The 10,686-nt window shown below is 36.0% G+C and overlaps 1 protein-coding gene across 4 annotated transcripts; it reads left to right on the forward strand.

The window, feature by feature from the left end:
• The first annotated feature begins 359 nt into the window (after positions 1-359).
• LOC131165766 (geranylgeranyl transferase type-1 subunit beta) lies at positions 360-10,686 on the forward strand. Of its 4 annotated transcripts, none has more exons than XM_058123812.1 (11): positions 360-651; positions 1,670-1,745; positions 1,845-1,900; positions 2,051-2,190; positions 7,353-7,408; positions 7,501-7,577; positions 7,722-7,767; positions 9,462-9,586; positions 9,835-9,902; positions 9,979-10,066; positions 10,320-10,686. In XM_058123812.1, the coding sequence occupies exons 1-11, from the start codon at positions 466-468 to the stop codon at positions 10,467-10,469; spliced, it is 1,068 nt and encodes a 355-aa protein (XP_057979795.1). In that variant the 5' UTR covers positions 360-465; the 3' UTR covers positions 10,470-10,686. The 4 variants fall into 4 exon arrangements, with proteins under 4 accessions (XP_057979795.1, XP_057979792.1, XP_057979794.1 ...); XM_058123809.1 differs by having other exon boundaries at positions 368-651; positions 7,501-7,628; XM_058123811.1 differs by having other exon boundaries at positions 396-651; positions 1,670-1,730; positions 7,501-7,628.

Here is a 10,686-nt window from a genome sequence, read left to right on the forward strand (position 1 = left end):
TGTTGAAAAATAAAAAAACATGATGTCTAAGAAGAAGAAGAAGAAAAAGAAGAAAAAGAAAAAAAATACAAAATAAAAGAAAGGTTACTTTACCACGAAATGGGCTAGAGAATTAAATTTTATAGAAATAAAACAAATCGAACCAGACAAAAAAAAAAAAAACCCAAAAAACTCATGTGTCTTCCACAACATCCAAGGCTTCCAAATTGACACCGCCTATTTTTCAGGTTAAACGGATTCAATTCCTCTCCAAACATTTTCCCTTTGAGAAGCTGACGGGTAAAAATCTGAACCGGATGTTGAACCATACGAACCGGCGTGCTTAATATATATATATATATATATATATATATATATATATATATATATATATATATATATTCCCTCCTCCTTTATGCCTAAATTTGTAGATCAGAAAGCAAGGAAGCGTCGGAATAAGTGTACAGTTCGTTCGGTTAAGCCGCCATGGATTCTTCAGAGCGGAGCTCGGCGTACGCTTGGCCCTCCTTCTTCGACAGGGATCGGCATGTGATGTTCCTGGAAATGACATACCAGCTGTTGCCTTCAGAGTATCAGGGTCAAGAGATCAATCGCCTCACTCTCGCCTACTTCGCCATCTCTGGCCTCAACATTCTCGGTGCCTTGGATCGCGTATCAATTCTCTCTCTCTGCTCAGTAATTTCACCTTTTGCATAGAAATCGGAAAAGATAAGTAGAGAAACTACTGGAATTTGGAACATACAATTTTTTCTGTTTTAGTTTCTGAATCGTGAAAGATGAAGCACGAAACTTAAGTAAACGTAGCCAAATGACTGTTGTAGGAATTTGGCTCACTTATGTGCAGGTTTTATTCAACTCAGGTCCAAACCAATGAGAATTTGAGCAAGATGTTGTTTTGATTCATTTTTCTCACAAAGTATTTAGTAGTTTGAAGAGAGGCGATATTAGGAATTTATGGTCAGGAAATTTAGGGAATTTTGGCGTTTTGATGCTATTTATTGTAAGATAACCATAGTTACAGTTTCGATCTTGCGTGTGCTGTCCTCTATACAAGCATTGAGAGCTGTGGTGTTTGCTCTAAAGCCTTAGAACCTTAGAGCCTTGTCCCCTCATCTCCCCCCCAACCCCCCCCGCGGCGGCACCGCGCCGGGCGGGGCGGTGTCCAAATATTCGGTGGAGAATAGTGTTGACTGCATTGGCTTTATGTAACGCGGGGGGGGGGGGGGGGGGGTGGTCCGAATATTCGGTGGAGAATAGTGTTGACTGCATTGGCTTTATGTAAATTGCTTGAATTTTTTGCCGTGTGTTTTTGTCTAGCTATTGCACTCCTTGATTAATCATTTTTTATTTCAGAATTTCTGGCATTTGTCAACCATTGTCAATGTTGGGGCATTCATGTTCCACTGTTCCAGTTTGTAATTTGAAAACAATAATCATTTATTATTTTCTGGATTCTTGTCATTTCTTGGAGTATGCCTGGTGTTTTTTTTTTTTATCTTTTACTTAAAGTTTTTCATTGCTCTGTTGTGCCAAGAATGAAACTTTAATAGATTTGCAATGTTTTGAATAGTGTTTTTTTTTTTTTTTTTTTGTGTGTTTCAGTAGACTATTCCCTCTCTGTCTCTCTCTGATCTTAGGTCTAAATCGTCTGATGCTGTTTTCTCGTTAGGTTGACAAAGAGGCAGTTACCGCTTGGGTTTTGTCCTTTCAAGCTCATCCCAAAAGCAAGGGTGAATTGAATAATGGTGTGAAATGTCAAGAAATGTTCTATGTATATTACTGCTTATTAAACCTATTATATCAATAATACTCAATTGTTTCTTCTTTTTCAAATATTGATGCAGGATTCTATGGGTTCCATGGTTCCCGAACTTCTCAGTTTCCATTAGATGAGAATGGGGTATGACTTATGAGAAAATGACGTGCATGAAATATCCTGTTCTTATTCTAATTTATGCCTGTTTGGAGGAAATGATTTAGGCAATGATCTTTCGACTCTTTTAACTATTCAGAGAATGTTTTGATGATTTTTCTGCTGAATTGCCTATAGGTTTTGATTCACAATGGTGGCCACTTGGCAAGCACATATTGTGCCTTGGCCATACTGAAGATTCTTAGATATGACTTCTCACATATTGATTCTGAATCAATCTTGAAATCAATGAAAAACCTTCAACAGTCCGATGGGAGGTATGTGTTACAGATTTGTTCTTGGATCTCTAACTTCTTTTAGAGGCAAACTGATGTAATTTTTCATCAAAATGTGTACTTGTTTTCCTTTTCTACTAAATGAAACAGTGTTAACTACAGATATAAATCATGAAAGTATGTGTGCCCATGGGTGCATAATTTGATTATTTCATCTATTAGCGTGGCAACTACCTGTGTTCCTCTTCATCTTAGCAATTTCAAGTTGTAGTGATTCATCTTTTCATCACAATGGCTCCATGATGTAGGACGGGAATGGTCGACCTATGTCCTACGGTTTCAACCCTCACACAAGCACATACACTCAATACACTTTAAATTAAGAATTAGATTAACAAATATAAGCACAATAAATCAGAGGACATTTCACATGTTTTGGGATTTTGAAAGGGTGTATGATGCTGTCCAGAAAATAAGTCACATGAGTTCTTTCACAAAGTAATCAAGTTAAAGATGCTATTTCAATATTTCAAGAATAAAAGTCCTATGATTAGCACAACAATATTCCCAGAATTGATTTAAAGCTAGTAAGTATCAATATTGCAATCTATGGATTCAAAGGGCTTATCAAGTTTGGAATTTCAGATTTCCAGCAAAGGCTTATAATTTAAAATAAGGGTTCAAATAAGTGCTGAGATTACCAAGAGAATTGTTTGGATGTCTTGACGTTGTTCAACACAAGTGTTAGAACATGCCAGAAAATTCCTTGGAACAAGCTTTGAAACATCGAGATGAACGCAGCAATGTAATGGAGGGGAAGTGGCCGTGTGGGGGGGGGGGGGTCTTTTGGTGTGGTCGTGTGGATGCGTTGGAGTATAGTTAGAACTCATCTAAAGTTCTTCGTGCACACTTTGAAATATGGATATGAATGCAGCAAATGAAATGATGGATTGGTGGCCTTGGGGTGTAACTTTGTGATGACCGTGTGGGTGAGGGATGGAAGTCGTGAAGGTGGGATAGGGATGGAGTTGCTGGATAGAATAGTGGTCTGTCACCACCTGATCTCCGAGGAGAACGACATAGTCTCTCACTACACAATCACAAGGATTGGACAAAGTTTAACAAGTTTCAACAAAGGAATTTCCTTTCAATATCAATACTTTTCTCTCTACATAGTTCTTACAATGAAGGGGTATATATAAGCTAGCATGGGGAGACAAGATTAGCTAGCATGGGGGACACTAACAATTAACACTAACAATTCCCATACAAGCATGGGAGACAGAGAAGATAAATAAAACAACTTACAAGACATAATAAATGCTAACACAACTTACTAACACTCCAACTCACTAGACACAATAAATGCTAAACAACTTACAATACACACAACAAACTAAGACACGCACATGCAAGCAAGCAAATTGTCTTACAAGATTACAAATTAAATATAGACAAAAGTCAAAGAGAGGCCCAATTCTATGTGAGGCCTAATGGAGCCGTGTGGGGCTCACATGGGTCTTGAACTCGGACTTGCTTCGGCATCTCTATTCAGGCCTTTCTCACACTAAAAAGTCTTCAAATAATCCATTCAAAATCTACAAACAATTATGAATCAATGTGGACATCGGGAGGTCGTCCACGTGTTATCATGTCAGTAAAGGAAATGTGGACTTAGGAGGCCGTCCACGTGTCACAATATCTGAAAATGATATAGGTAGGCCATGCTGATCCCCATCACTCTATTGTCACAGGCTTCCTTTAGTACTTCGTTTGAATGTGTGTGTGTGTGTGAAACGATAAAATATATAACATAGATAAATCAGTGTAGGAAGTTCTTTCATTATAAACAACGAAATTGACAATTTAATTGAAAAATACTAAATCATGTAGTCAGAAACAAACTAAATCTACTTACTTTTATTATACCATAAGTTGGATGTGTATTGGATAAAATTTTATGGTTAAAATTAAGGGCATTTTGGTCTAAATATGATTTGCACTATTTGTACTTCAATATATTGTATAAAACTATAAATATATACATATATTAGTGGGTATTGATTCAAGGACCGTTTTCAATTTGCATGGTAGCCAGTAAAAATAAAAAAAACTTTACTAAGCTCATCTTATTTCTTTAATTATCATATTGTAGTACTGTACATGAATGTTGGTGCTTGCCAATCATATCATTACTTACTGATAAATCTCTCCCACAGTTTCATCTACAAATGGCCCAATGTGTCACTCTCAGCCAAAATAAAAATATTTTTTGAATATTTTACTAATTTAATTTTAGTAATGCCCTTTTTATGAAGGTAATTGCCTGATCATATCTACCACCATACTCTTTATTTGTTTTTTTATATATAATGTGGGAGCTAAAACAATATCAATATATTACCTCATTCTTTATCAGCACAGCTGGACAAGAGCTAGTGATTAGGAAATTGAATCATCTCCCTTTTAGTCATGCTCATTTTAGTTATTGATCCATCTATAACGGCGCTATTATATTTATAATGGTGTTATTATATTTGATAGTAAAGTTTTTACACATGTAATGGGATTGATATAGAACTAGAAGTCAAAACCCGGGTAAACCCTTGTTAAAGACTAATTCAGAAGAATTGGATCAAGATATTGTTGGTTCAATTATGTACATTTGATATTTCTAACAAATGTCTATTTGTTATTTTTCTTATGTCTTTAGACTTTCCTGGAAATAAGGTGTGGAAACCATGTATGAGGTGGTTAATTTGAATTTGAATTGACAAGTTAAACGTGTGCTTTTCCCCCTATCTTCTTTTCCCTCTTTTTTCCTCCCTCTTTCCCTTTTGTTTATCTCTACTTATTTTCCCTCTAAGCAGTATACTTAGTCCTGCTTGGTTTGTGAAATGGGATTGAAGTAGAAAATGAATCGATATAAGAATGGAATTTGGGCAAGAATAAAATTATAGTTGGAATGTGATTATTGGATTTGATTAGTAACACGGAATAGCGGTAAGAATTGCAATTCTAGTCCTTTTCAACATTTGGTATTCTTCAATGGTGGCTACAACAAAAAGAAAAAATAAGTGATTTTTCTAAAATGCTCTAATACATAATTATTTAATTTTGTGATATTTCAAAATATGACTTAAATTCAACATTATATTGTTTTTATTGTTGTTATATTATTGTTTTTATAACAACACTTTTTTTTATTTTTTTATTTTTTTATTATTATAATTTTTGGAGGTCTCTCAGATTTACCCCCTATTCCTTCCCCATACTAATTTGTTTTTGGGTAATGGCTCTCGAATTTATTTTAGGGGAATGGTTCTCAAATTTGTTTACGAGAAGATGTCTGGGTGGGTGGTAATGCTTTGTCTATTTCTTTTCCTCGCCTTTACTGCTCAACTTCTGGGCACAATGATGTCATCTCCACTTTTTGGACTTCTGATGATCATACACCTCTGGACCTCCACTTTTGTAGAATCAAAGAACTCTTAAATGATAAGGAGGTGGAGGAGCTTTCTGCTTTTGTTGATATTTTGGAGAACTTTTGTCCTTCTTTTAGGCGGATAATCATTCTTGGTCCTTAGATTCTTCTTTGTTTAATCTTTTGACGAGTGCTAATATCTCTTTTCCATTCTATGAAAGTATTTGGAAGGCCAAAGCTGGTTGTTCTTAACAGAGTTAATGCCAATGATTTCAAAGAACAACAATTTGTTGTAGAACTAACACCAACAATTTGTTGCAGAGTAGGAGATCTTTGAATGCACTTTCTCCTTAGTGTGCCCATTATGTTTTGACAATTTAGAATCAACTTATCTTTTTTGGCAGTGTGCCTTAGCTTGGATGACGTCGAATGAACTTTTTGGTCTTGTGGGATTAAATTGGGTTTGTTTGGAATTTGGTGGAGGATTTGTTGGTTATTTCCTTTTTTGGTTTTTGTAGAAGCAAGGATGCAAATGCTTTGTGGAGATGTGCAGTTTTTGCAGTTCTTTGGAGATTATGGCTGGAACAAAATGCAAATATATTTATAGGGAAAAAGTTGAATCCCTTTTTGTTATGGGATAATATCCATTATTTAGCATCGGTTTCATGTGCTAGTTGCTTCAAAGGAGTGAGAATCTTTAACATCCAAAGGGATTGGCTAGCCGTTGGTTTGATTGTTGTTTTATCTTTTTGTTTTTGTGTTTTTGTTTTTACTTTTAGTTTAGGAAGATTTCTTACTCTCCCTTCTATACATTCTTCATACTCTCCATTGAATTCTTCTTCTTTTGTTATAAAAAAAATTATTATTATTTTTATTTTTTGATAACCCGGGGACTCCAGCCACCATCATGCCACTTTAGACATTATGGTGCGGTACCAAACTCGGGGGGTGAAAGCCGCCCACCCATTGACACACCCCTGGTAATTCACCGGGGTAAACTCTCAAGGGGAAATTAAACCCATGACCTTGGGGTTACCAAAGTCACAAGTCACCCTTACCACTTGAGCCAACCCAGCTGAATAAAAAAAATATATTATTATTAGTGTTGCTGTTATTATATCATTATAATAATTTATTATATTTTGTGATGATAATAATAATTATTTTTTTATTAAAAACATGTTATTATTGTTGTTGTTTTTTTGTTATTTTTATTGTTCTTATAATAACATTAATTATTATTTTTAAATTTTTAAATTTATTATTTTTACTGATGTTATTGTTGTTGTTTTTATCACCGTTGCTGCTATTGTTGTTTTTTATTGTTTTTATAATTTTTGTATTTTATTGTGATTATTTATTGTTGTTTATTTAATGAGGGTTATCATTATCTTTGAAAAAAAAGTGATTTGTCATTCCTACCTATAAGTGGATGAATCACCATTTCATTGAATGGTGGAATCAACATTTCAGCCAGAATGCAATTCCACCCTCATTTATGCAAAACCAAATGTGGGAATGGGAATTTGGGTCAGAATTTCGATTCCATTTCAACCTGATTCTGTGAACCAAACAGGGGGTTGCTGTTGTTCTGCATCACCCTAAGTCTGCTCTGCACCACTATGTTATATGATCTTTCAAAGGCAGTAAATTCCATTTGGAGGGTTTGCCTCTGTTGCAGTGAGAAAGGGGGAAAGAGGCTTTTGTGTTTGATCTTGGTGATGCTTTGGCATAAAGCTAAACTAATTCTCAAAATATTGCTTCTTCTCCTATTTTGCAGTTTTATGCCCATCGATATTGGGGCAGAAACAGATCTTCGTTTCATATTTTGTGCAGGTGAGAACAAAAACTGTTATGAATGCGCCATCAATTTGTTTAATCTTGATATAATGTTCAATGTAATTTTAGCGTACCTATTTGATTTTCAGCTGCCATCTGTTTCATGTTGGGGAATTGGAGTGGCATGGACAAGGAGAAAGCCAAAGAATACATCTTGAATTGCCATGTCTGTACATTGTCCTGCTCTTTGGCTGTCCTACAATGCTACCATTCTTCTGTAACTAATTATATTCTGCATTCCTTCTGTGAGCATATGTTTTGAAATTAATGTATTTACTGTATATTTACTAACAATTTGTTTTGTTCTCAGTCATATGATGGTGGCTTTGGGTTGATTCCTGGCTCAGAATCTCATGGTGAGTGGATGCAAATTTTGAATTACTATGTGATATGATTTCTTTAATTTTCTGCACATTGGTGGGGGGGTTATGATAGAGTTCGCCATTTATATTCTTGATAATTGATTTGTATTTTGCGTGTTTAGTAAAATTTAGTTGCATGATGAATGTTGTTCTCGTTATGACCAGGTCAACTGAAAGTAATTTAGAGGTCAAATGATGTGGCATCACAAAGCTTCTTCTGGGAGTCATTGATGTCAGTGCCTGGGGCAATGGCCCCATAATATAATTGTGATATTCATCATGGTCCAATGACCATCACAGGCCCACACGGTGAAGGGTACACAGGCCCCTCTCCTCTCCCTTGCTGCTGCATGGGCCTGTGATGTCTCGGTCATTTACCCCCTAATATGACCAGGCCATTTAGAACTCGAATGATATCTGGTAGACATTGACTCTTCTGTAGGTAGTTTCAAAAAATTGAAGCAGTTAAAATAAAATTATTTCTAGCTTAAAAACAGTAACTTTTCCTTATAAAGGAAACATCTCTTGTTAACTTAAGATTGCTTAGCATTTCTCCCATCTTTCATCTCTGTATTTTCTCAGAATTTGTGTCCAATTCTTATCACAGCATGGGGTAAGGTGGAAGGATGTTGAGACACAAAACATCATGACAGGACCGGGGAAATGTCACTGGGGAATCTGTACAGTGGGCCAAGAGGGTGTTGAAACTGATTATTCAGCAAATTGGCAGCTTAAACTTCCGCCCCTGGAAGTGTTAAGAGTGTTTTTCCTTCATTTTTGGATGCACAATTTGCATGTTTCTGTGAGCAGAATGGAGACTTTTGAACCCTTTTTGAGCATGATAATGAGAATTAGGTTCTGCAATTGGTTGGTTGATGTGCATGACTTGAAAAGCTTAAATTTTGTTCCCATTTCCAGAACTGACCACTGACTGTCCTGAGGTAAACATCCGTTTTATTTTATCACCAGGTTTATTTCTCAATGTTGCATGGAAACATGCAGTAGATATAACCACTGGGTCCATTTTTCAACATTCCATTTTTATAATCTTGACTATTGTTGATGTTAACATCTATTAACCTATAATTCAAAAGACAAGATTAATGTTTTTGTTTGGATGGTGGTTTTTTTGGCTTTTTTTTTTTGGCAAAATATTTTAATGTCATTAACTTTTCTTAACTGAACTTGTGTAACTTGTCAGTTTTTTAACAACATTTTTTTTAATTTATACTGGAGATACAGAATCCTTGCAAAGTAATTTTAATAACAAGGTTGCTTGTGTTCAATAGGGTAGTTGTCCTCGCCCTGAAGTGACAATTCTATTCTAACTTGCGAGTTAAATAAATGCAATTATTGATTGTAGTTGGACATGTTCAACTGGTCACATTTTAATCTTCATTTATGCTAGTATTGCTTCAGGAGTTAAAAAACCTTGCGAATTAATTTAAATCTGACTCAAAAATGGCCGTTTGTGTTTCATAGGTGGTTAACCCCCCTCCTTCAAATCACAATTCAATTTGTTCTAACTGACCAGTTAAAGTAATATGGTTATTGGGTCTGATTGTTTGCCACCATCCCCCTATTTCACCTCATGCACCCAAATAAATAAATAAATAAGATTTTCATGTCAGTGGTTATCATCTCACACAATATGATATTTACCAACACTATCTGTTTTAGTGGCACAGGTGGCGCAACTTACTGTGCTGTTGCATCTCTCCAATTGATGGGATTTATTGAAGATGATCTTCTATCCAAAAGTGTGCCATCTGCCATCATAAACGTGCCATTGCTGCTGGATTGGATATTGCAGGTTGTTTCTCTTATTTGATTTCTCGAAGCTTTTATCATTATTGCTTCAAAGCTCTATGGTTATAGCAGTAGACCTGCAAGACTGTCCATACTCCTTGGCAAAAAAAAGGTTCTGAATTTGTCAATATTTGTGACACAGTAGTGTGGTCTTTTTCTATGTGATCATTTTTTTTCCATGTTCCATGTAGTCCTTGGTAGTTGAGGTGTTTTATGAGCTTACTTCGTCCCCTCCTTTCATCTCTGCTGCAGAGGCAAGCAGCTGATGGTGGGTTTCAAGGCAGGCCCAACAAATCTAGTGACACATGTTATGCATTTTGGTAAGTTTTGACAATCCCAGTTCTGTAGGCTTCTTTGCTGTTCTCATGCCTTGACTGGGGAAGTGTTACTTTTTAGGATTGGAGGGGTTCTAAAAATCTTAGGGGCTCTCAAATTCATTGACGAGGCAGCTTTGCGTAGATTTTTGCTAACTTGTCAGTCGCAGGTACAGCATCTTTCCATCTCGTAGTTTCATCGCTGTAAATTTGGTACATGTATGTAATCAAGCTAATTTCAAGGCTCAAGCTTTCTCTTCTGTGGGTTTATGTAATCTACAATCTGAGCGATGGCAGTTGCCATCTACTGGCTGAATCTTCACGTTTGCTTTTGTTGTGATATTTCTACTTATGCTGGATGGATATATTTTACTTTCTTAAATAAGGTTGTACCTACTCATTCTATGTATGTTGCTGCACCAGTATGGTGGTTTCAGCAAATTTCCAAAACAACTGCCAGATATCTACCACTCCTACTATGGGTTTTCGGCATTTAGCCTCTTGGAAGAGCCCGGCTTGAACCCCATCTGCGTTGAGCTGGGAATGACAGATATTGCTGCCATGGGAGTCTAGCTCAATCTTCTATTTTTCCACTCCATTGGTTTTGTAGCTGCAACCTGTATTTCTGTTTCAATAATTTGCGGTCTGGGATCAAGTTTTTGGCTTCTCATCTTTCAGTGTATTACATTGCCATTAAAGATTATTGTAACTTGTAACTTTTTCGGGTATTCCTGAGTGTAAAATTTCAAAACTATAAGCAATGGTAGTGAAAAGTCATTTATCTTTACCA

This window comes from Malania oleifera, chromosome 10 (assembly GCF_029873635.1).
Source record: "Malania oleifera isolate guangnan ecotype guangnan chromosome 10, ASM2987363v1, whole genome shotgun sequence".
NCBI lineage: Eukaryota > Viridiplantae > Streptophyta > Magnoliopsida > Santalales > Ximeniaceae > Malania > Malania oleifera.